Raw genomic sequence first — 27,699 nt, 5'->3', positions numbered from 1 at the left:
AATTGTTTTGCCAAAAAGAAAACTGAACATTTTAATGTAAAATGCTAAACGTAAAAGGCAAGGTAATAAACTGAGATGTTTAAGGGAATTTAATAAGTTTCTAAAATCCAGCTTAAAAGCAACTGTAAAAATGTTCTAGACTTTTAGAAAGAATTCAAAGACTATAAAGGTACATTAAAAGCTTAAGAAAGAATCAAGTAAATAAAATATTCATTTAAAAAGTAACCTAAGTAAACCTCTAAATGGCCTTTTCTACACATAAAAGCTGTCCTTGAGGGCAATTAAACACACACACACACACACACACACACATACACACACACGAAACCTCACTTTCACACAGACAATAATACGGAATGGAAAGAAGGGAATGAGAGCTGGGTTGTAGCAGCTAACAAGAAGTTGTGAAGTATTTGGGAGAACAGAAATACAGGTAAACTCAATGACTGCAGAGAACCACAGCGAAAAATGGACGTGCAGACTGTTTTACTATTTAAATTATATCAAACTCTTCTTGATAATTTTTCACCTCAGAGCCTTCCCTCAGTTCTTTATTCATTAATTGCCTCACCAGCCGGCAATTTGTGAGTTCTAGGGTCGGCCTGAACCTGTGGGGCTAAGACTACCAGGAGCCTTGATAATGAGCAAGGCTTAATTCTCTCTTCCTCGCAGGAACAAAGAAACTTATAATTCTGCTCAGGTGCAAAAGCAGTTTGAAACTCTGTCTCCGGTTCTCAAAGATTTTTCTCACAATCAAAGAATAGATTTTCCTTTCTTTTTAAGCAATCTGCAAAGCACCTCACTCAGTAACGTGTACATTGAATAATTTGGGGGGAAGGTATTAAGAATGACCTGGTGTGATACCATTTTAATGAGCAAGTTTCTATAAGAGCTCTGGGCTTTGGTGAATCAGAGGCACAGTTTTAAATGAGTCAGAATCATGTATTGATCACCCTCTGTGTGTAGATGATCGTGTTAGTGTTACTGACAATTTAAATGAATAACAAAAGAAAAAGCCTTGGATTTCAAAGAGTTTCTAACAACCCTTTTGGAACACGGAACACTTACAGACAGGTAAGCCCAGGCTGACATGCTGCAGCCATATGTCACTTCAAGGCCTTGAGTCACACAGCAGGAAAAGAGGAAAGGAAATGAAGGCTCCAAGTAGGCTGTAAAAATGAAATTGCCTTCAAAGGAATCCTCAGGCCAACCATCACATGGAAGATGTCATGCAGGGACTGGAGGAATCCATCCAAAATTATACCTCTTACTAAACACAGAACTTGGTCCAACTATCAGTTTGATGAAGACTTTGCAGATTAAAAAAATGAAAAGTCACTGCCCTCAAGGAGAGCCTGTAAATACTGGTAGATAAGACCAGAAGGTGTATCATGTACAGCTTCGCCCCAGGCCTCTACAGCAATCAGCCGGAAGAACCACAACTTGGTCAGCGACTGCCAGCTCCCTCTCACTGGGGGACCCACCTTGTTGCTCAGGACCAACCAGAGAAAGCAAAGTATGTGTACTTAGTCACTCAGTCATGCCTGACTCTTTGCCACCCCACGGACTGCAGCCCTCCAGGCTCCTCTGTCCATGGGATCTCCCAGGCAAGAATACTGGAATGGGTTGTCATTTCCTACTCCAGGGGATCTTCCTAACCCAGGGATTGAACCAGAGTCTCCTGCATTGCAGGCAGATTCTTTACCATCTGAGCTACCAGAGGCCCAGTATATATTTATGTATTTTTAATATATTTTTATATATTTATATATATTTATATTCCCAAATCAGTCATGGAGGAGGACCCATCTCTCCTGAGCCTGCTTCTGGCTCCCCACCAGAGGCCTATCCTCCCACTGTCCCCTCATCAAGCCTCCTTTCCTGTCTTGGAGTCACTGCTAAGAGCAAGTGATTGGATTTGAGTGCCCCAGCTGGTAGCAAGCTCTGAATACATCACCTCCTAAAATTCTAATTTGGGTGGTACTCATTTATTTCCACAGTTCTGGTGGAAGCCCCACGTAGACACTGTGGTCGCAGACCCCAGACTTCAACCAGACACAAGAGACCCCCCTCACTGCCCCCGAGGGCACCCCAGGTGTCTTGCTGCTCGTGGCCTACGGAGGGCACGCCAGAATAGCAGATCAACACTGGGCGGGGAGTCAGCACTGGGTCTGAACACTGCACTCTTTGCAGAGCTCCTCTGCCATTTATCCTCAGATTATTAGGCAGGCTTTGTTACCGGTTCTCATTTGTTTGGTGTCCTTGGTGGAATCAGGTCATTCTTCTTCACCCTTTTTTCCAGTGTTGTGCACTTTCTGTTTTGTGTTGTGCTGTCTGAAAGTGTTTTTTGTTATAAGAAAGAGAGTCCCAGTTGAAAACACAGGCTAGGTGTCCATCAGGGTCCCACTCAAATATACCCTCTTTTGGGCTTCCTTGTAGCTCAGATGGAAAAGAATCTGCCTGCAATGCAGGAGACCCGGGTTCAATCCCTGGGTTGGGGAGATCCCATGGAGAAGGGAATGGCAACCCATTCCAGTATTCTTGCCTGCAGAATTCCATGCATGGACAGAGGAGCCTGGTGGGCTACAGTCCATGGGGTCACAAAGAGTCGAGCACTACTGAGTAACTAACACTCCCACTGCCAGGCTCCATAAGTCTGCTTGGCTACTTCACAGACCCATGCATTTGTTCTTACCCAACAGGTGTCCATTTGAACAAATTCTGCTAAGGGTCACCAGAAACCTGATGAGTGTTTTCTCCCATCCTGACTTTTTATCTTGAGAGTTTGGCTTTGATCTAGGCTGACTGTTCACTCTGGAATCCTGCCTGTGGGGTGAAGAGTTTGAGGGGAGGTGTGAAGATTATTGGGTCTACATTTGAAGGCAGCCAGGCAGCCTTCTGATTAAGAGCCCAATATGTGAGGACCACAAGCATCACATTAGTAGCTCTCATGGCGTCATCTAAGCCTAAATCCTATCCTCGGAAAGAATCTTCCCCTGTATACTCCTATTACCATCCTTTTCCTGAGCCTCTCTTATTAAATGACATAACTTCACCAAGGATGATCTGGGCCTTCAGGGGCACTCTGGAGAACATTTGACTTGAATGAAATTGTTCACTCAAGAGGTGCCTTAGAAAAGAAAGAAAATAAGATTTCGGGGGGGGGGGGTCTGACGGGAAACAGTTTTTTTGATTGGTATGAAGAAGCCTCTAAATGAAATCCTAAATCAAAATTTGCTTCACTTAAAAGAGTCTTTGACCAAAAACAATGAGCAATGTAATGAACTCAGCAAAAGCAAACTAGTCTTATTTCCCTGGTAGGGTCTTCAGTCGCCTCTTTGTATCCCTTCCCTTAAACTCTGATCTCTCTCCTTCTTCCTCCCCTGGTCCAGATCTTCTTTCTCCTAATGACGACCCCCCAAAGACTCTAAAATAGCACTTGGTTCTAAAGATCCATTCCTTCCATGAGCCTGGCATGCAGACAACTATAGAATTTAAACCTTTGAACCAAGGTGAATTAAAAGCTGTAATTAAGGATTTCCCCAACACAGACAAGACCAACAACTATTCATAGATGAATATAGACTTATTTCAGATGCATATGACCCAGGGTTATCTGGCCTCTATCAGCTTGTACATATGATAGTCAGAACTTCAAACCTAAATCCTAGATGGGAAAAGTTGATTGAACCAACTCAGAAAGGAACCTACAAGATGTCTTTCTGCTTTTCAAAAAAAAAAAAGTAATGTACCAGGTTTTAGTTGGAGCACGTGGCATCCAGTTCCCTGACCAGGGATTGAACCCTAGGCCCCCTGCATTGGGAGCATGAAGTCCTAGCCCCTGGATGTCCAGGGAAGTCCCCAATATCTCTCTTCCGACAGTCAACCTGAGGGTCAGAAAGAAGCTCAAAAAGGAGACCACAGTATTCTAAAAGCCTTACCTGAAACATTTCCAGGAAAAATTGTTTGGGCCCTAATTGACTTATACAAACAGAAAAGAAAGATGAAACTTTAGGAACAGGTTCTCAGTCAAGATTTAAAAGATCTAAACTTCCCCTGTGATTCAGTTCTGACACAACATATAGATGATGTCATCCTTTGTTCTGAGAACAAGGAAGCCTGTGGAAAAACGATGCCGTTTACAGTCACAGCAGAAAAAAGACTTCAAGTTTCTAAAGACATTACAGTTTTTCCAAAATATTACTTATTATTTAGGGCATGACCTAATTAAGAAGAAAAAAAACACTCTCCGAATAAACTAATAATATCCAAATTTAGCCTACAGTCCTTATAAAATGACAGTTGAGAGAATTCCTAACTTAACCGGATGTTGCAGACACTTGCGTGCCACATTTTTTTGAGTTTCGAGCACTTCTTTATGAATTGAAGAGTTTGCAGTTCCTGACTATGGAGACAGCTGAACAATCTCCAACTGGTGAAGATCAGGGTCTCTAGCCTCCCCCTGAACTGGTCAGCCTCTCACAAGTGACGGAGTGAGCGAAGAGTGAGGGGAGGTGGACTGAGAGGCACACAGATGGACACCGGCCAGATCCCATGTGCAATCCAATTCTAACCCGCAACTTCTGCTGCAGTTGGCCCAGAGAATCAAAACTTGGCTGATGACTACCAGCTTTCCTAATTTTTGCCCTAACTTCCAACTTGGGAGGAACCAGAGAAAGCTAAGTAATCTATACCAAACTAATTACACAGGATGCCTCATTTCTAGTTAGCCCTTTGGTTCCTCTATAATGCTTTTGCATGCCCCTGTCTGCCTCTGAGTCTCTGCCAAGTGATGGAGACTGCCTTACTCAGACTGCAAACTCTGAATAAATAACCTCTGTTTATTCTCACTTGGGTTGTTTTTATTTACTTCCACGTCTTCCATTCAGAATGTTCCTATTTGAGAAATTTTGGTTTCTAGTTATAAAAGTTTCTAAGCACCATCCATCACACCTAGAGACAAGATAAAAAGGATGCAACTTGATCCCAAGGGCTTCCCAGGTGCCTCAGGGGTTAAAGAATCCACCAGCAATGCAGGAGCTGCAGGAGATGCGGGTTTGATCCCTGGGTTGGGAAGATCCCCTGGAGGAGGGCATGGCAACCCACTCCAGTAATCCTGCCTGGAGAATCACATGGACAGAGGAGCCTGGCGGGCTACAGTCTGTAGGGTCACAAAGAGTCACACATGACTGAAGCGACTTAGCACAGATGCACAGAGAGGAGACCTGGGTTCAATCCCTTGGTCAGGAAGATCCCCTGGAGGAGGGCAAAGTTACCCACTCCAGTATTCTTGCCTGGAGAATCCTATGGACAGAGGAGCCTGTACAGTCCGTGGAGTTGAAAAGAGCTGGACACGACTGAGCACACCACCACTGATCCTGAACTGCGGAGTCAAAACCTCTGAGTGAACATGCCACTTTGTCTTACCTTCACTTTCACCAAAGTCACGCTCAGTGAAATACCAGCCACCCCTGCAATAAAGATAACATATTATCTTCATCAACGTGATGGAAAAATAAGCCCACAGTGCTGGGCTTGCTGCTTTAACATCTATTGCCTGCACTATTATGTAACTCTATAGGGACAGAGGTCAACATGCAGATTTTTTGTTCAGTAGAGACATAAATAACTTCTATCCTGTATCATTTATTGTCCTGTAAGATATGAAACAGCTTAGTATCTACCTCAGAAATCTACTACTAATATTCTTTTATTAGATTAAAATTTACATTCCTGGCTCCTCAAAAGCCCTCTGGACTAGTTTTACCATCTTACTGGCTCCTTCATTGATTGATAAGTTGAATAAAATCTTTAACCCATGTTCATTTGATAGTCTCCTGAGGCATGATTTTGTTTTATGAAAATTATACTTTAACCATTTAAAATGTAAGCTCTTAAAGGAAGAATGTCACATATTTTTTTTTTCTTCTTAAATACTGTAATATGAAAATATATACGAATAGCTGTCCTAATATTGACTCAACCATGCATTCCTGGGATGTAGTGTACATATTGTGGTGCCAAATTCTAAACTACAAAATATGCAATTAGAATTTGGCGCCACATACGTGCATACAATGGAATATTACTCAGCCATTAAAAGGAATGCCTTTGAGTCAGTTCTAATGATGTGGATGAACCTAGAACGCGTTTTACAGAGTTAAGTCAGAAAGAGAAATATAAATATCATATACTGACACATATGTATGGAATATAGAAAGATGATACTGCTGAATTTATTTGCAGGGCAGCAATGGAAAAACAGATACAGAGAACAGACCTGTAGACACAGGGGGAGGGAAGGAGAAAGAAGGCGAGATGCATGGAGAGAGTAACATGGAAACTTATAATACCATATGTAAAATAGATAGCCGATGAGAATTTGCCGTATGACTCAGGGAACTCAAACAGGGGTTCTGTGACAATCTAGACGGGTGGGATGGGGAGGCAGATGGGAGGAAGGTTTGGGAGGGAGGGGACATGGTTGTACCTATGACTGATTCTTATTGATGTTTGACAGAAAACAAAATCCTATAAAGCAGTTATCCTTCAGTTGAAAAATAAATAGGTGGCAAAAAAAAAAAAAAAAAAGAATTTGGCACTACAAAGAAAGGAAACCAGGAAAATGATATTTCAGTAAGATAATAACAGCAAGGAGATAAAAAATATAAGACCAAATAGTATAGCTGGAGGTGAAAAATACAAAAACTGAAATGAAAAATTCTGGAGGGGTTCACTAGCGGATTTGAGGAGGCAAAAGAAAGCATCAGATAATTAAACAATAAGTCAAATGAAATTATGCGGTCTGAGTAGAAAGAAAATAAAAGGAGGAAGGAAAATAAACAGAGCTTAAGGTAACTGTGGCACTCTGTCAAGCATGTGAACAAATGGAAAGCCTGGAAGAAGAGGGGAGAGAGAATTGGCATAGTTGAAGGATACGAAATATTTCAAGCAATAGCGGCCCCAAATTTCTCAATTTAAAAAGACATGAATCTGTACATTCAATACGCTCAACCCTGCCTGTTCATTTTTGCTCATTTATCATTTTTTAATATTTTATATATATATTTCATCCATTCTATGGCTTGGTTTATAGTGTTTTATTGATAGATGATTTAATTTTTATATCAGCAGTTCTTTTTGTTTATTTATATTCTGGGGGTTCCTGTATTGCTTATTAGTTACTTCATCCTCTTCAATATTATACAATTATTCTGTCACATTTGCTTCTAATATTTCTATGGTTTAATTTTTAACATTTAAAACTTGATTCCATCTGCAATGAACACTTCCCATGTGAGAGACTGGGGAAATAAAACCTTTTCTTCTAAATGTTCAACCAATTGCCCTGACATCATAATTGAATAATATATTCTTTTCCCGACTTTCGCCCCTCAACTAACTTCTAATGCTACCTATCTCTACCCCTACCCTTTAAAATTTAACATATACATGGGAAAATGTATAGACCCTTTGATCTGTCTCTTTCTATACCAGCATCTATGCAGATTCAAGAAAATTTTCATATCTAATAGCACAGCTACTTCAATATTTTTTTTTTCACAAACTTCTTGGCAAGTTTCATTTATTTATTCCTTTACATGAGCTTGAGAATTATTTTATTGCATCAAGATTAAATATCTTTGGAATTCTGATTGGAATTGTATTTGATTTATATATAATTCTGAGGAGGATGGATATGAAGACTTCTCATCCTGGAAAATGATGTCTTATTTAACAAGATTTGGTTTATAGTACTTGATAATTTTCAAAGTTCTTTTTACAAAATTTCATTCTTTTTGTCAAATTCATTAATTTAATCATATATTTTTTTCCTGCATATCATATAACTTATTATGGATGCAGGAAATTTTTCCATTTTGATTTCTATCTGGTGATTTATATCATAAAAACTATTAATTTTTATATGTTTTTGTTAGCTGTTTATTAAATTCTCAAACTAGCTGTCATAGTTTACAACATTGAGCCTCTTTGATTTTCTTGGTATAGATCCATAATAACTATAAATAATAATAATTTCTTCTTTCAATAATTATTTCTTGTGCATTTTGTATTAGCTACACTCTTTAGGAAAAAATGAGTAATAGTGGGTGAATAGTAGATATTCTCGGAGAAGGCAATGGCACCCCACTCCAGTACTCTTGCCTGGAAAATCCCAGGGACGGGGGAACCTGGTGGGCTGCCATCTATGGGGTCGCACAGAGTCGGACACGACAGAGCGACTTCACTTTCACTTTTCACTTTCATGCATTGGAGAAGGAAATGGCAACCCACTCCAGTGTTCTTGCTTGGAGAATCCCAAGGATGGGGGAGCCTGGTGGGCTGCCATCTATGGGGTTGCACAGAGTCGGACACGACTGAAGCGACTTAGCAGCAGCAGCAGCCTAACTTCTATATCCCAAGATCACTAACCCTTTCTTGCATATTGTTATATTTGCCAGGAGTGTTTTCTCCCTACTTCTTCACAGGTCAGACACGGTCTCACCTTACAGACCTCAGCTTCTCCTCAGAATCACTTTTCCTGAATAATCTGTCTAAAACTTACTCTTCTGGGTATTGTTTGCCTGATTCACTGGTTTGATTTTCTTTACATCAGTTTTCAAAAACTATTATTATCTTGCTGGGGTGTTTTTGTGGTTTATTTCAGGATTAGCAAATTTTTTCCATAAAGTTGTAGGTAGGGAATATTTTAAACTCTGGTCCTTTTGGTCTCTGTCACAGCTACCCAATCCTGTCACCCTTGTGTGTGAGCAGCCATAAACAATACATGAAGAAATACATGTGGCTATGTTCCAATAAAACCACAGCACAGGCAGCAAGCCTGTGGATGGGGTCTGTGACTTCTGGTGGTTCCTTTAGTTGTCTTCTCTCAGTTTACCAAATTGAGTATGGATCAAGATTTCTACTTGAAGCACATGTTCGAGCAGAGGCATAGCTGCATTCTTTTAGGTTTTTATCCAAAATGCTATCTTTTCTTTTCCTCTCTGGCTGACTTTACATTTCATTTTAAAATCACATTTCTTCTTGGAATTATATTGAAGTGTGCTTTCAATTATGAAAGAGTTTATGTCTTTTCTTGTTATTCATTTTAATTTTTTATATTTTAGTGAAAGAGTATTACTCGTGTTCTTTATTCAAATTTTTTCCAAGCTTCCTGCCCAATTATAGGAAATTTTTTACAGTTGTTTTGAGTGAAATAAAATAATAAATACATATAGTGATAGAGACACAAAATATCATATACATATATATGTATATTTTGTTCAAATGAGTATTCTTAGTTATTTGATAAATATCAGTGATTATCATATCAATTTTGCTGTATTTTTATCATTATAAACATCTCTCTTTTGTAGAATACTTTTAAATTCTACTACATCTGTTCTTAGTAATATCATCCTCTGATTTTTGATTTGTGTTTGCCTAATGTATCTTTTGGAGAAGGCAATGTCACCCCACTCCAGTACTCTTGCCTGGAAAATCCCATGGATGGAGGAGCCTGGTAGGCTGTAGTCCATGGGGTCGAGAAGAGTCAGACACGACTGAGTGACTTCCCTTTCACTTTTCACTTTCATGCATTGGAAAAGGAAATGGCAACCCACTCCAGTGTTCTTGCCTGGAGAATCCCAGGGACGGAGGAGGCTGGTGGGCTTCCGTCTATGGGGTCACACAGAGTCGGACCGGACTGAAGCGACTTAGCAGCAGCAATGTATCTTTCACTTTTCACTTTCATGCATTGGAGAAGGAAATGGCAACCCACTCCAGTGTTCTTGCCTGGAGAATCCCAGGGAAGGGGGAGCCTGGTGGGCTGCTGTCTCTGGGGTCGCACAGAGTCGGACATGACTGAAGCGACTTAGCAGCAGCAGTGTATCTTTCTCCATCCCTTTGTTTTAATTCTTTGTTTCTTGCAGCAGTTTATGGCTAGATTTTGTCAAACCAATCTAAAGTTTGTCTTTTTATGAGGGAATTTAATCAGTTGTTCAGGTTTATTTTGTTTTATCTAACCTATTTTATATACTCCTTTGTATATTTTGTTATAACCTTGTTTCCCTTCCTAGGGGCTTCTTGCATTGACTGTTTAAAAATTATGTTTCCCTTGGTAATTTATTCTATTATATAACTCTACAGTCTATTTGAATCGACCATAGTTAAACTTCTAATTCTCTCTAATGGCATGCCAAAATGAAACAATTTTTGTAATGCTGTGTCCCAACTCTCTCTTCTATCATTCTCTGTTTTTTTCTGATGCTGGGGATTGCTGGTCTCTGCCTGAGCACTGTGGAGGCACAATATCCACTCGAATATTCTCAGGCTCTCTTCGATATTCTAACTGAATGTAGATAGAGCTAATGAGGAGGGGAGACTGGGGGCAAGAATTTCCTCCCTCAGAATGTATCTACAGTGAGAAGGTGATGTCCAGCCAATTTCCGGTTGTTGACCCTCTTCCTGTCAATGGGCTGCATCCATTCCCTGTTGCATTGTTCCAGGGCAAAAGGTCAAGCATGCATTGGCTATGATTAGACTTGTTTAAACCTTAACATCTGCTTGTAATTAGTATGAACCCTTCCAAGTTTCTGATATATGATGAATTCTAATCCTTAGTTTCCAGAGCCATTGCACATGTTTTTCTAATGTGTGTTTTCATAGATATTTCATAAAAATTTGGGGGTTTCTTTAATAGATATTTAAAAAGTAACACATGTTGCCTAACGTTTAGAAAATGCAGAAAAATCCCCAGAAAGAAAATATCCATAACCCATTTATAAAAGGATCATTTCTTTTATCAGACTGTTTATATATATATTATTCTAATTCTGATTTTATATCTGTTTTTGTAATACTACAGTCTATTTGCAAACTGTTCCATATTTTAAAATTTTATATACATGAAGTTTTTTCATTCTATTTAGTATTCTTCAACAGCATAATTCTTATTGCTACTTAGCATTTAATCTATAATTTCCAGAGAATTATTTTCAAATTTATTGGTAGAGTTGTGCTAGTATTTTCCTTTTACCTTTTAGTATCCCCTGGACTATGCAGATATCTGCTTTCTCATTCTTAAATTTGTTTATTTGCATTTACTTTCTATAATTTTTATTAGTGTATGTAGAGGTTATTTTAAAATCAACACTTTTTAAATCTTTGGTAAAATTTTATTTTAATATAATTTCAAACTTATATAAAAGTTGAATGAGTAGGAGGACATACCTATATGCCCCAATTCACCAATTGTTTGCATTTTGCCTGCTTGCTATCTTATTTTATATGGTATATTATATATATAATATAATATGTACTGCTATCACTATTCTCCATCACACTACTTTTTTTCTGAGCCATTTGGGAATAAGCTGAAGATATGCCTACTCTTCCCTAAGTGCTTCCATGTGTATTTACTGAGAACAAGGATATTCTCTTACTTAACCATAGTATAGTTGTCAAAATTAGGAAATTAGACATTGATACACTATTGTTGGCACAGCAACCCACTCCAGTGTTCTTGCCTAGAGAATCGGTACTATGGATAGCAGAGCCTGATGGGCCACAGTCCATAGGGTCGCAAAGAGTCAGACACAAGTGAAGTGACTGAGCACATGCACACACATTATTGTTGAAACCACAGTTCATATTCAAACTTACTTACGCCTCAATAATGTCCTTTATAGCATTACTTTAGTTATCACATCTTTTTATCACAGACTAAAAATCTGGAAGAATTCTTTCTTGAACTTAATGTTTTGAAGAGGGCTGTTATTTTCGTTGTTGTTATTTACTCTTTTTTAAAAATTAATTTATTTATTTTAATTGGAGGCTAATTATTTTACAATATCGTGGTGGTTTTTTGCCATACATTGACATGAATCATCCATGGGTGTACATGTGTCCCCCATCCTGAACCCCACTCCCACCTCCTTCCCCACCCCATCCCTCAGCGTCATCCCAGTGCACCAGCCCTGAGTGCCCTGATTAATGCGTCGAACCTGGACTGGCGATCTGTTTCACATATGATAATATACATGTTTCAATGCTATTCTCTCAAATCATCCCACCCTTGCCTTCTCCCACAGAGTCCAAAAGTCTGTTCTTTATATCTCTGTCTCTTTTGTGGTCTCGTATAGAGGGTCATCACTACCATCTTTCTAAATTCCATATATATGCATTAATATACTGTACTGCCGTTTTTCTTTCTTATTTACTTCACTCTGTATAATAGGCTCCAGTTTCATCCACCTCATTAGAACTGATTCAAATGCATTCTTTTTAATGGCTGAGTAATATTCCATCATGTATATGTACCACAGCTTCCTTATCCATTCGTCTGCAGATGGACATCTAGGTGGCTTCCATGTCCTAGCTATTGTAAACAGTGCTGTGATGAACATTGGGGTACATGTGTCTCTTTCAATTCTGGTTTCCTTGGTGTGTATGCTCAGCAGTGGGGTTGCTGGGTAGTTTGGGAGTTCTATTTCCAGTTTTTTAAGGAATCTCCACACTGTTCTCCATAGTGGCTGTACTAGTTTGCATTCCCACCAACAAGTAAGAAGGTTCCCTTTTCTCCACACCCTCTCCAGCATTTACTGTTTGTAGACTTTTTGATAGCAACCATTCTGACTGGCGTGAGATGGTATCTCATTGTGGTTTTGATCTGCATCTCTCTGATAATGAGCGAGGTTGACCATCTTTTCATGTGTTTGTTAGCCATCTGTATGTCATCTTTGGAGAAATGTCTGTTTAGTTCTTTGGCCCATTTTTTAATTGGGTCATTTATTTTTCTGGAATTGAGCTGCATGAGCTGCTTGTATATTTTTGAAATTAATTCTTTGTCAGTTGCTTCATTTGCTATTATTTTCTCCCATTCTGAAGGGTGTCTCTTCACCTTGCTTATAGTTTTCTTTGTTGTGCAAAAGCTTTTAAGCTTAATTAGGTCCCATAGGCCAGGGGCTGTGGCCGGGAGGAGCTACCCCATGCCCCCATGCCCGAGGCCAGGGGCAGCAACGAGAGGAGTTACCTGGAGCACGGGCTCAGGAGGGCCTAGAGGAGCTATCCCACGTTGAAGGTCAGGAAGGGCGGCGGTGAGGAGATACCCCTTGTCCAAGGTAAGGAACAATGCCTGTGCTTTGCTGGAGCAGCCGTGAAGAGATACCCCATGCCCAAGGTAAAAGAAACCCAAGTAAGACAGTAGGTGTTGCAAGAGGGCATCAGAAGCAAACACACTTAAACCATACTCACAGAAAACTAGTCAATCTAATCACACTAGGACCACAGCTTTGTCTAACTCAATGAAACTAAGCCATGCCCGTGGGGCAACCCAAGACAGGCGGGTCATGGTGGAGAGATTTGACAGAATGTGGTCCACTGGAGAAGGGAATGGCAAACCACTTCAGTATTCTTGCCTTGAGAACCCCATGAACAGTATGAAAGGCAAAATGATAGGATACTGAAAGAGAAACTCCCCAGGTCAGTAGGTGCCCAATATGCTACTAGAGATCAGTGGAGAAATAACTCCAGAAAGAATGAAGGGATGGAGCCAAAGCAAAAACAATACCCAGCTGTGGATGTGACTGGCGATAGAATCAAGGTCCGATGCTGTAAAGGGCAATATTGCTTAGGAACCTGGAATGTCAGGTCCATGAATCAAGGCAAATTGGAAGTGGTCAAACAAGAGATGGCAAGAGTGAATGTCGACATTCTAGGAATCAGCGAACTAAAATGGACTGGAATGGGTGAATTTAACTCAGATGACCATTATATCTACTACTGCGGGCAGGAATCCCACAGAAGAAATGGAGTGGCCATCATGGTCAACAAAAGAGTCCGAAATGCAGTACTTGTATGCAATCTCAAAAACAACAGAATGATCTCTGTTCGTTTCCAAGGCAAACCATTCAATATCACAGTAATCCAAGTCTATGCCCCAACCAGAAACGCTGAAGAAGCTGAAGTTGAACGGTTCTATGAAGACCTACAAGACCTTTTAGAACTAACACCCAAAAAAGATGTCCTTTTCATTATAGGGGACTGGAATGCAAAAGTAGGAAGTCAAGAAACACCTGGAGTAACAGGCAAATTTGGCCTTGGAACACGGAAGGAAGCAGGGCAAAGACTAATAGAGTTTTGCCAAGAAAATGCACTGGTCATAGCAAACACCCTCTTCCAACAACACAAGAGAAGACTCTATACATGGACATCACCAGATGGTCAACACCGAAATCAGATTGATTATATTCTTTGTAGCCAAAGATGGAGAAGCTCTATACAGTCAGCAAAAACAAGACCAGGAGCTGACTGGCTTAGACCATGAACTCCTTATTACCAAATTCAGACTTAAATTGAAGAAAGTAGGGAAAACCACTAGACCATTCAGGTATGACCTAAATCCAATCCTTTATGATTATACAGTGGAAGTGAGAAATAGATTTAAGGGCCTAGATCTGATAGATAGAGTGCCTGATGAACTATGGAATGAGGTTCGTGACACAGTACAGGAGACAGAGATCAAGACCATTCCCATGGAAAAGAAATGCAAAAAATCAAATGGCTATCTGGAGAGGCCTTACAAATAATTGTGAAAAGAAGAGAAGCAAAAAGCAAAGGAAAAAAAGAAAGATATAAACATCTGAATGTGGAGTTCCAAAGAATAGCAAGAAGAGATAAGAAAGCCTTCTTCAGTGATCAATGCAAAGAAATAGAGGAAAACAACAGAATGGGAAAGACTAGCAATCTCTTCAAGAAAATCAGCGATAGCAAAGGAACATTTCATGCAAAGATGAGCTCGATAAAGGACAGAAAAGGTATGGACCTAACAGAAGCAGAAGATATTAAGAAGAGATGGCAAGAATACACAGAAGAACTGTACAAAAAGATCTTCATGACCAAGATAATCACAGTGGTGTGATCACTCACCTAGAGCCAGACATCCTGAAATGTGAAGTCAAGTGGGCTTTAGAAAGCATCACTACAAACAAAGCTAGTGGAGGTGATGGAATTCCAGTTGAGCTATTCCAAATCCTGAAAGATGATGCTGTGAAAGTGCTGCACTCAATATGCCAGCAAATTTGGAAAACTCATCAGTGGCCACAGGACTGGAAAAGGTCAGTTTTCATTCCAATCCCAAAGAAAGGCAATGTCAAAGAATGCTCAAACTACCACACAATTGCACTCATCTCACACGCTAGTAAAGGAATGCTCAAAATTCTCCAAGTCAGGCTTCAGCAATACGTGAACCATGAACTTCCTGATGTTCAAGCTGGTTTTAGAAAAGGCAGAGGAACCAGAGGCCAAATTGCCAACATCCGCTGGATCATAGAAAAAGCAAGAGAGTTCCAGAAAAACATCTATTTCTGCTTTATTGACTATGACAAAGCCTTTGACTGTGTGGATCACTATAAACTGTGGGAAATTCTGAAAGAGATGGGAATACCAGACCACCTGACCTGCCTCTTGAGAAACCTGTATGCAGGTCAGGAAGCAACAGTTAGAACTGGACATGGAACAACAGACTGGTTACAAATAGGAAAAGGAGTTCATCAAGGCTGTATATTGTCACCCTGTTTATTTAACTTATATGCAGAGTACATCATGAGAAACGCTGGACTGGAAGAAACACAAGCTGGAATCAAGATTGCCGGGAGAAATCTCAATAACCTCAGATATGCAGATTGACACCACCCTTATGGCAGAAAGTGAAGAACTCAAAAGCCTCTTGATGAAAGTGAAAGAAGAGAGTGAAAAAGTTGGCTTAAAGCTCAACATTCAGAAAACGATCATGGCATCCAGTCCCATCACTTCATGGGAAATAGATGGGGAAACAGTGGAAACAGTGTCAGACTTTATATTTCTGGGCTCCAAAATCACTACAGATGGTGACTGCAGCCATGAAAATTATGACCAACATAGACAGCATATTCAAAAGCAAAGAGACATTACTTTGTCAACAAAGGTTCATCTAGTCAAGGCTATGGTTTTTCCAGTGGTCATGTATGGATGTGAGAGTTGGACTGTGAAGAAGGCTGAGCGCCAAAGAATTGATGCTTTTGAACTGTGGTGTTGGAGAAGACTCTTGAGAGTCCCTTGGACTGCAAGGAGATCCAACCAGTCCATTCTGAAGGAGATCAGCCCTGGGATTTCTTTGAAAGGAATGATGCTAAAGCTGAAACTCCAATACTTTGGCCACCTCATGGGAAGAGTTGATTCATTGGAAAAGACCCTGATGCTGGGAAGGATTGGGGGCAGGAGGAGAAGGGGACGACAGAGGATGAGATGGCTGGATGGCATTACTGACTCAATGGATGTGAATCTCAGTGAACTCTGGGAGTTGGTGATGGACAGGGAGGCCTGGCGTGCTGTGATTCATGGGATCGCAAAGAGTCGGACACGACTGAGCGACTGATCTGATCTGATCTGTTCATTTTTGCTTTTATTTCCATGAAGAGGGCTGTTATTTTAGAGAAAGTCCCTTAATATAACTTTGTCTGATTTTTCTTCATGAGAAGATTTAGGCAGTGCATTTTGGTGGAAATATCACAAGTGATGTTGTGGCACTTTCCATGCATGATATAAGGAGAAATGATGTTAGTTTTGGTCTCTTGGTTAAGGTGGTATCTTCAGGTTTCTCTACTTTAGAGTAATTGTTTATTCCTTTGTCATTCATAAGTAATTTGTGGAGAGAGAGTTTCAGAGTATGGAAAAGGTCCTGATCTTTCCCGCCCATAAATTTTAGCATCTCTGATTGGCTGATTTTTAACTTAACCACTCCTTCTATATTTACTGCCATTTTACTAGAGGAAAGCTATTTATTCTTTCCCTTTGATTTTTTACATCTGTGGGTATATTTTATCTCATAAATCCTTATGTTATTAAATTGGTTATAACTAATTACTCCATATATTTTGGTATACAACCTATCCCAAAGTTACCAAATGTGAATCCTTTAAAGCTGTCTTTCTTATCCTTTCCTTTAAAATAAACCTTCATATTATACTTCTTTTTTCTTAAAGATATCTCTAGCCTTTCCCATTCTATTGTTTTCCTCTATTTCTTTGCACTGATCACTGAGGAAGGCTTTCTTATCTCTCCCTGCTATTCTTTGGAATTCTGCATTCAAATGGGTCTATCGTTCCCTTTTCCTCTGCCTTTTGCTTCTCTTCTTCTCACAGCTATTTGCAAGGCCTTCTCAGACAACCATTTTGCCTTTTTGCATTTCTTTATCTTGGGGATGGTCTTGATCATTGCCTCCTCTACAATGTCACAAATTTCCATCCATAGTTCTTCAGGTACTCTGTCTATCAGAGCTAATCCCTTGAGTCTATTTGTCACTTCCCACTGTATAATCATAAGGGATTTGATTTAGGTCATACCTGAATGGTCTAGTAGTTTTCCCTACTTTCTTCAATTTAAGTCTGAATTTAGCAATAAGGAGTTCATGATCTGAGACACAGTTAGCTCCTGGTCTTCTTTTGCTGACTGTATAGAGCTTCTCCATCTTTGACCACAAAGAATATAATCTATCTGATTTTGGTGTTGACCATCTGGTGATGTCCATGTGTAGAGTCTTGTCTTGTGTTGTTGGAAGAGGGTGTAGGAATGCACTATGACCAGTGCATACTCTTGGCAAAATTCTATTAGTCTTTGCCCTGCTTCATTCCATACTCCAAGGCCAAGTTTGCCTGTTACTCCAGGTGTTTCTTGACTTCCTACTTTTGCATTCCAGTCTGCTCTAAGGAAAAGGACATCTTTTTTGGGTGTTAGTTCTAGAAGGTCTTGTAGGTCTTCACAGAACCATTCAACTTCAGTTTCTTCAGCATTACTGGTTGGGGCATAAGCTTGGATTACCGTGATATTGAATGGTTTGCCTTGGAAATGAACAGAGATCATTCTGTCGTTTTTGAGATTGCATCCAAGTACTGCATTACAGACTCTTGTTGGTTGTGATGGCTACTCCACTTCTTCTAAGGAATTCTTGCCCTCAGTAGTAGATATAATGGTCATCTGAGTTAAATTCACCCATTCCAGTCCATTTTAGTTCGCTGATTCCTAAAAGTCGATGTTCACTCTTGCCATCTCCTGTTTGACCACTTCCAATTTGCCTTGATTCATGTACCTAACATTCCAGGTTCCCATGCAATATTGCTCTTTCCAGCATGGGACTTTACTTCCATCACCAGTCACATCCACAACTGGGTGTTGTTTTTGCTTTGGCTCCATCTCTTCATTCTTTCTGGAGTTATTTTTCCACTGATCTCCAGTAGCATATTGGGCACCTACTAAGCTGGGAGTTCATCTTTCAGTGTCATATGTTTTTGCCTTTTCATACTGTTCATGGGGTTCTCAGGTAAGAATACTGAAGTGGTTTGCCATTCCCTTCTCCAGTGGACCACGTTTTGTCAGAACCCTCCACCATGACCCGTCCATCTTGGGTGGCCTACAACCAGGCCACATTCAGGACAGATCATATCAGCAGCTCTGTAGTCCTCCACTAGGATCGCATCTGGATGGTTTGGACATGTGCCTCTTGGAAGAGCATCTGAACGGCTGGTAGAAGCCATCTTCACAGTCACTACGGCTTCAGATATAAATAATAACAGATGCAACTGCAAATAAAGGACAAAAATGGTATGTACCTAACAGAAGCTGAAGATATTAAGAGGTGGCAAGAATACACAGGAGAACTATACAAAAAAGATCTTCATGACCCAGATAATCACAGTGGTGTGATCACTCACCTAGAGCCAGACATCCTGAAATGTGAAGTCAAGTGGGCCTTAGGAAGCATCACTACGAACAAAGGTAGTGGAGGTGATGGAATTCTAGTTGAACTATTTCAAATCCGAAAAGATGATGCTGTGAAAGTGCTGCACTCAATATGCCAGCAAATTTGGAAAACTCAGCAGTGGCCACAGGACTGGAAAAGGTCAGTTTTCATTCCAATCCCAAAGAAAGGCAATGCCAAAGAATGCTCAAACTACTGCACAATTGCACTCATCTCACACGCTAGTAAAGTAATGCTCAAAATTCTCCGTATGTTCAAGCTGGTTTTCGAAAAGGCAGAGGAATCAGAGATCAGATTGCCAATATCCACTGGATCATGGAAAAAGCAAGAGAGTTCCAGAAAAACATCTATTTCTGCTTTATTGACTACACCAAAGCCTTTGACTGTGTGGATCACAATAAACTGTGGAAAATTCTTTAAGAGATGGGAATACCAGACTACCTGACCTGCCTCCTGAGAAATTTGTATGCAGGTCAAGAAGCAACAGTTAGAACTGGTCATGGAACAACAGACTGGTTCCAAATCAGGAAAGGAGTACGTCAAGGCTATATATTGTCACCCTGCTTATTTAACTTATATGCAGAGGACATTATGAGAAATGCTGGACTGGATGAAGCACAAGCTGGAATCAAGATTGCTGGGAGAAATATCAATAATCTCAGATATGCAGATGATACCACCCTTATGGCAGAAAGCAAAGAAAAACTAAAGAGCCTCTTGATGAAAGTAAAAGAGGAGAGTGAAAAAGTTGGCTTAAAACTCAACATTCAGAAAACTAAGATCATGGCATCCAGTCCCATCACTTCACGGCAAATAGAGGGGGAAACAATGGAAACAGTGACAGATTTTCTATTCTTGGTCTCCAAAATCACTGCAGACAGTGACTGCAGCTACGAAATTAAAAGATGCTTGCTCCTTGGAAGAAAAGTTATGACCAACCTAGACAGCATATTAAAAAGCAGAGACATTATTTTGCCAACAAAGATCCATCTAGTCAAAGCTTTGTTTTTTCCAGTAGTCATGTATGGATTTGAGAGTTGGACTATAAAGAAAGCTGAGCACTGAAGAATTGATGCTTTTGAACTATGGTGATGGAGAAGACTCTTGAGAGTCCCTTGGGCAGCAAGGAGATCCAACCAGTTCATCCTAATGGAGATCAGTCCTGAATATTCATTGGATGGACTGATGCTGAAGCTGAAACTCCAGTACTTTGGCCACCTGATGCAAATAACTGACTCATTTGAAAAGACCCTGATGCTGGGAAAGATTGAAGGCGGGAGGAGAAGGGCACGACAGAGGATAATATGGTTGGATGGCATCACCAACTCAATGGACATGAGTTTGAGTAAGCTCCAGGAGTTGGTGATGGATAGGGAATCCTGGTGTGCTGCAGTCCATGTGGTTGCAAAGAGCTGGACACAACTGAGCGACTGAACTGAACTGAAATGATACTGCTTTTTTTGTAGCTCTATTAACTGTTTCCTGTTTTTAAATTTATTTCCATGTATATTCATGCTTATGTAATTAATTGTGTATATAGGAAATGCCTCATGAAATTTCAACCTTTTACTCAAAGGTCTTCAGTAAGAATAATCTTGACTTGGTAAGAAAGTAATTTGCAGGTAAGACAGAACATGCTATCAGATGTGAAACACACCGATTTTCTATTGTTTGTTTTCCCCCATTTTAGCTTTAATGCAGCAGCTTGCAGCAAAGCAACTGTTGTTTTTATCTTTAAGATAACTATCTTCTTATGGGAGTAGGACCTCATTGGATTTGTTAATGTTCTAATAACACTAGTGTCTGAAACATGAATCTATACTATCCACCACAAACATCTGATTTTCAGTACCATTTTACTCTCTTTCTTTGTATGAACTTGTAGATCTTTACTCTCTATATACTCTTTACTATTTCTTTACATTCTTTTGAAAATTTTTATTCATTTCTTTTATGCTGCTGCTGCTAAGTCGCTTCAGTCATGTCCAACTCTGTGCGACCCCATAGACAGCAGCCCACCAGGCTCCTCTGTCCCTGGGTATCACAAATTAGTGAATATAGTTCCCTGTACTATCCAGTAGGACATTATTGTTTCAGAATGATAATGAAACTAGAAATAAATATATAAAACTAAAAATAAATTATAAAAATAAAATTATAAAATTCACAAATGGAGATTAAACAACATTCTACTGGACAATCGATGGGTCAAGTCTAAAATCAAAAGAAAAATAAAACTTATCTTGAGATGAATAAAAATGGAAACACAACTTACCAAAATTTACCGGAGCAGCAAAGTAATTCTAAAAGTTAGTTTATAATGATAAACTCCTTTATTAAGAAATAAGAAAAATCTAAATAGCCTTTTTTTGTATACCTCAGAGAATTAAAAGCATTAGACCAAACACAAGCCAAAATTGCTAGAGGGGAATAAATAACAGAGATCAGAGTGGAAATAAATGAAATAGAGACTAAAAGACAATAGAAAAAAATCAATGAAATTAAAAGCTGGTTTTTGGAAAAAAATAAATAAAATACAGAAACCTTCAGCTAGACTTACTCCCAAAAAAGTGAGAAAATTCAGATGAATAAAATTATAGAGAGGATACATAAAAGACTATTGTGAACAATATACAGCAAAAAATTGGGCGATCTAGAAGAAATGGATAAATTTCTAGAATTATACAACCTACCAAGGCTGAAACATAAAGAAATAGAAAATCTGAACAGATCAGGTACTTGTAAAGAGATTGAAAAGTAACAAAAACCTCCCAGCAATGGAAGTCCAGAACCAGACAGCTTCACTGGTGAATTCTAACAAACATTTAAAGAAGAAGAATTAACATCAATCCACAAACTCTTCTGAAAAATAGAAGAGGAGCGAACACTTCCAAACTCATTTTTATGAAGCTAGCATTACCCTGATACCAAAGCCAGACAAGGATGCTAGAAGAAAAAGAAAATTATAGGCCAGTATTCCTAATGAATGTAGTTTCATGAATGCTCAACAAGATATTAGCAAACTGAATTCAACAGTAAAATGAAAAGCCTTATACACCATGATCAAGTAATATTTGTTGCAGAGATGCAACAATGGTTCAACATATACCAATCAATGTGATACACCACATTAAGGAAATGATGGATAAAAATCATAGGATCATCTCAATAGATGCAGAAAAAGCATCTAACAAAATTCAACATAGATTCATGAATAAAAACTCTCAACAAAGTGGGTGTACCTCAATACAATAAAGGTCACATATGAGAAACCCACAGCTAACATCATATTCAGTGATAACAAGCTGAAAGGTTTTCCTCTAAGACTGAGAACAAGACAAGAAAATCCCTTCTAGTCGCTTTTATTCATCATAGTGTCTGATATCCTGCTGCTAAGTTGCTTCAGTCGTGTTCAACTCTGTGCGACCCCATAGACGGCAGCCCACCAGGCTCTGCCGTCCCTGGGATTCTCCAGGCAAGAACACTGGAGTGGGTTGCCATTGCCTTCTCCATTGTGTGAAAATGAAAAGTGAAAGTGAAGTCTCTCAGTCGCATCCGACTTGGTCTGATATCCTAGCCAAGGTAATTAGGCAAAAAAAGAAATGTGTGCACGCATGCTAAGTCGCTTCAGTTGTGTCCAACTCTTTGTTACCCTGTGGACTGTAGCCCGCCAGGCTCCTCTTTACATGGGATTCTCCAGGCAGGAATCCTGAAATGGGTTGCCATGACTTCCTCCAGGGGAATCTTCCCAACCCAGGAATCGAACCTGCATCTCTGATGTCTCCTGCATTGGCAGGCAGGTTCTTTACCACTAGTGCCACCTGGAAAGCCCCCCAAAAAGAAATAAAAGTATTCAAAACGGGAACGGAAGAAGGAAAGCTCTATATATTTGCAGATGACATGATACTACATATATAACCCTAAAGACATTGCCAAAAAATCTTTAGAGTTAATAAATGAATCCAATAAAGTTGCATGATTGAAAATCACTATACAAAAATTATTTGTGTTTCTGTACACTAACAACAAACTATCAGAGAGGAATCAAGGAAAAACTCCCACTTATTCAGAAAGAATAAAATACTTAGGAATAAGTTTAAACAAGAAGGTGAAAGAGCAATACACTGAAAACTGTAATATTAATGAAATAAAGTGAAGAAGATACAAACAAATGCAAAAATATTCCATTCTCAAGGATTGGAAAATCAATAGAGTTTAAATGTCTATACTACCCAAAGATTGAACTCTGATCCACAGATTTCAATGCAATGACTATCAAAATCCCAATGATATTTTTTAACAGAAGTAGAAAAAAAATCCTATAATTTGTATGGAACCACAGAAGAATAGCAAAGCAATTTTGAATGAAAAGAATAAAGCTGAAGGCATCACACTTCTTGATTTCAGAGAGTCCTTTGGACTGCAAGGAGATCAAACCAATCAATCCTAAAGGAAATCAACTCTGAATATGCATTGGAAGGACCAATTCTGAAGCTGAAGTTCCAATACTTTGGCCACCTGATGCGAAGAGCCAACTCATTGGAAAAGACCATGATGCTGGGAAAGATTGAAGGCAAGAGGAGAAGGGGACGACAGAGGATGAGATGGTTGGATGGCATTACCAACTCAATGTAGATGAACTTGGGAAAACTCCGAGGGATGATGAAGGACAGGGGGGCCTGTAGTACTTGCAGTCCATGGGGTCCCAAAGGGCAGGACCTTGGCAGCTCAACAACAACAGCAAAGATACAGATCTTTTTGCATAATATATGTTTGGATTAGAATTGCCATATCAAGTACCTACAATCACAAAATTACTGAATCTCTAAGTTAAGCTCTTACTTAAGTCTATGTTACTTTCTATCTGATACTTAAATCCCTTGACACTAATCACTTATTAGTGATTTTCAAAACTAGCAAAAATACAGTGAAGGAACTATAGGTACAACCCATTCTAATTTTGCATTTTTCTAATATTTCCCTTGACTCATTTACTATCTGGTTTTGTTTGTTTGTTTGTTGTGATTTTTTCCTTATTTATTTTTCAATAAGTAAATTAAAAAAAAAATAAAGACTTAATGAGAGAATGAACTTATCATCAGGCCAAGCTACCTCTTTAGAACTTCTCTTTTCCTTTCATAATCAAACTAAAAGACATAAGTTGATGATTTAAGTAAATAAAAAGATCCATTGAAACTGGGAAAAAAAAGTTGACGATTATATTTAGATGAAAAAACAAGTGAAAGTGTTGGTCGCTCAGTCGTGTCTGATTCTTTGAGACCCTGTAGATTATAGCCCTCCAGGCTCCTCTGACCATGGAATTCTCTAGGCAAGACGACTAGAGTGGGTAGCCATTCCCTTCTCCAGGAGATCTTCCCAGCCCAAGGATTGAGTCTCGGTCTCCTGAATTGCAGGCAGATTCTTTACCGTCTGAGCCACCAGGGAAGCCCTTATATCTAGATATTACTAAGTAATAATATTGCGTACCTAGAAGATTAATAGGTATTCAACTTTAATCAACCAAATGCTAGGCTGATATATTTAAATGAGTCTATTTTAATAACTTTTTATAAAAAGCAAAACAGAGGATAATGTTGAAATCAAATTCAAAATTACAACTTAAAGAGGGTTTGAATTGAGTAACTCCATTACAAGAAAAAGAAAATTTCTCTTCTTCACAAAAAGTAGTTGTTGTGGTAATGGATCAGGATTGAGATTTGATTATAAACTCATGTTTAGTTTAAAATAAATACAAGAGGATTATATAGAGAGAAATGAGTATATTGGCTGATAGACATATATGTGTCTCTTGCTCTGTCAGCTAAGAGGGCTTGAAGCAGTGACGATCCAGTGGCAATGGGGAACCGGGGCTCCTGGGAGAAATGGCTGGTTCTAGTGCAGGGGCAGGAAATAGGATAATCCTGGAGCATAGCATAGTGCTAGAAATATGAAAGTAGCAAAAAGAAAATCAAAACCCCACATGATGGGACACGTCAAAGGGACACACAAGCAAAATGAAAGACTGACCAGTGGTCAAAGCTGCAACAATCTGGGCAACTAAAAAACAAAACAACAACAACAAACAGTACTGGGCTGTAACACCAAGTATAAAATAAATATCTGTAAGTCCATTCTTATAGAACTAAATGAGTAAACAAATAAAGGACAGAAGAGACAAATGTCTTGTGCAGAGAGTTCCAAATAATTTTTGCAAATACTCTGATGTCAAGAAATGGAGGCCATAAAGAGTCCACTCTTTTAATGAGGACTGTACATAGCAACCTGCTTCCAAAGTATACAGTATGGAAAGGAGAGGGGAAAGCATCTTTACAGTGGAGGAACCTGGCAAACAATACCTAAGGCAGCTGACTGAGGTTAGCGTTAAAGTGTGTGTTCAGTCACTCAGTCATGTATGACTCTTTGCAGCCCCATGAACTAGAGCCAGCCAGGCTCCTCTGTCCTTGGAATTTTACAGGCAAGAATGCTGGAGTGGGTTGCTGTGCCTTGCTCCAGGGGATCTTTCTGTTTCAGGGATCAAACCCATGCCTCATGCGTCTCCTGCTTTAGCAGGTGGATTCTTTACCGCTAGCGCCACCTGGTATCACACTGATACAAGGTCAATAAGGAGAACTGGGTGTGAGGGTAAAGCATTCTGTAAAGCATTATCATCTTTTTTTGTAAATCTAAAACTGATCTTAAAAAATAAAGTTTATATTTTTAAAGTATACGCTGAAGTATGAAAAGTCCACTTGGTTTGGACTTTACATATAAACTCTTAGCAGTCTAAAAAGGTCAATTTAGACTTTCTAGTGAGTTTGAGCAAGTTCCAGGAGATGGTGAAGGACAGGGAAGCCTGGCGTGCCGCAGTGCACAGAGTTGCAAAGAATCGGACACAACTGAGCAACTGAACAACAACAACAACAAGGTCAATTGTACTGAGTTGTTATTTATTATTCATTCTTTGGAGAAGGAAATGGCAACCCATTCCAGTACTCTTGCCTAGAAAATCCCATGGATGGAGGAGCCTGGTAGGCTACAGTCCATGGGGGTGCAAAGAATCGGACACAACTGAGTGACTTCACTTTTCACTCACTTGGTTTGTCACATTTTTTTGATAGAATGATTCAAAGTCATTTAATGTTTTTACTCCCTTAGGCAAAAACTTCTCCATCTGCTCTTCAATATGCTATTCCGTAATCTTTTATTGCAATATTTTTTAATAAAAATTCTTTGCAGAAACAATACATTGTAGAGTTGGGTTTTCAACTTTATTGAGTAAAGGACATTAACTCGTCCTGTTGTAGGTTCAAATAAATCTTGCATTTAAAATATAGGTCTCATATAAATTACTTTTGTTCTGAAAAGGGAAATGTGCCTTGTGAGATAGACAAAATACAGTGCAATATGTGACAGTTGTAGATCTGGAGGGCAGAAAATTTCCTGAAATGAGAAATTTCAAGTATAAGATTGAACAAGTTATCCCAATGATGATCAAATAATGGTAGCCAGGACATAAAGAACATAAATCTAAGCAAAGCAAAATCTAAGAAACTCAAAACACATTATAAATTTAAAATATTTATACATATTAGAAACAACAAATAATAAAGGTCTTCACCTTTTTCACGATTTCTCAGTAAGGCAGAGGAAGACAGGGCCCTTTTTGCCATATTTATATAAATATAGAGTTTATTCCTTTTTCTCTATTTTGGGGACTATTTATTAAAATCAAAGACTCTTTCCTGACATTAAAATTCTGCATAACCTCAGAAAAATTCCAGAAAGAAAGTTATTTCCCACTTTGTTCAGGACTGCATATTCTATGATGCAAAGGGGGAGAGTTGAGTTCAAAATAGGAGTTTTCTACTAAAGCATGATGATTGACAAGTACAGAAAGCAGTCTTTAGATACTGGGGAAAGAAACTGGTACTGCTAAAAAAATTACACCTATTGGAAACAGGATAAAAGCATGACTGTATGTCATTTCAATATCCTACTGAAACCGTCTGATGGGGCCACCCAAGGATTATCTAATCCTCTAGGGGATAAACCTTTGTTTAACTTACTAGTTACCTTTGATTAAGACCCAGATTCTGTGAATTGTATGTCGATGATACAGATTTTTTTTTTCCCAGTAGAGATGCAAATGGTAGAAAAGATAATATAAAAGGTTATGGGCCCTGTAGGATATTAATCAGTTTTCTCTCTCACTGAGTACGTATTTCAGCAAGATTTTTTTTCCTGACTGACTTGATATAAATCAATGTTAATCTCCTTCTCTCTAGCTCTCTTTCTCCATGTATATATTCCAAAGGTTCTTTAGGCAAGATTAACCATTCTACTGGCACCCTTATTAGGTCAAAGGCATCTTTGATACATGTTTATCCTACATCTGTATGACAGTCATGCTATAATAAAATGATTCAAAGTAATTTATTTTCCAAGTGAGAACTTCCACATACTTTTCTCACCCTCTAAAACAGGTTACTGAAAAAAAAAGATTTATGCCTAAACACACTGGTTTAGGGCTACATCGCTGTCACTAGCATTCACCTCTTCCTTACTGTTACATACGTTCTAATTTATTTACGACAGGGGTGCAACACAGGATTTGTGAGCTAGGATCAGTGGTGACAAGACATAGGTAACTTAATTTTTCATAGTTGAATAGTTTGACCTTGTGTTAGATGAATGAGTTGAATATACATAAGCTTTCAGAGCTTTTAAGCAGATATCAGTTGCAGAAGATGCTTTTATTTAACACTTACACTTGAAACAAAAACTATTTCATTAATGAAAATCATATTTAATCACCTCTCATTAAGTATTATCTTCAAGGGAACAAAACAGATTTCAGTCTGTGGGTTATATGAGGGGAAACAATGTAATCAATTAACATAATAATA

At 39.0% G+C, this 27,699-nt stretch overlaps 1 protein-coding gene across 1 annotated transcript in view; it reads right to left on the bottom strand.

Moving 5' to 3' along the window:
- The window catches only part of SGCE (sarcoglycan epsilon), a 185,920-nt gene that overhangs the window by 109,350 nt on the left and 48,871 nt on the right, over positions 1–27,699 (bottom strand). The window contains exon 4 of the mRNA XM_086397835.1: positions 5,428–5,471. Within this exon, the coding sequence (XP_086253961.1) occupies positions 5,428–5,471 (44 nt within the window). The remainder of the gene's footprint in view (positions 1–5,427; positions 5,472–27,699) is intronic.

Source organism: Bos grunniens, chromosome 4 (assembly GCF_055505025.1).
Source record: "Bos grunniens cultivar Pamir isolate PY7600 chromosome 4, Bosgru_T2T1.0, whole genome shotgun sequence".
NCBI lineage: Eukaryota > Metazoa > Chordata > Mammalia > Artiodactyla > Bovidae > Bos > Bos grunniens.
The sequence above is the reverse complement of the archived record's forward strand: the minus strand, read 5'-3'. Positions and strand labels throughout refer to the sequence as shown.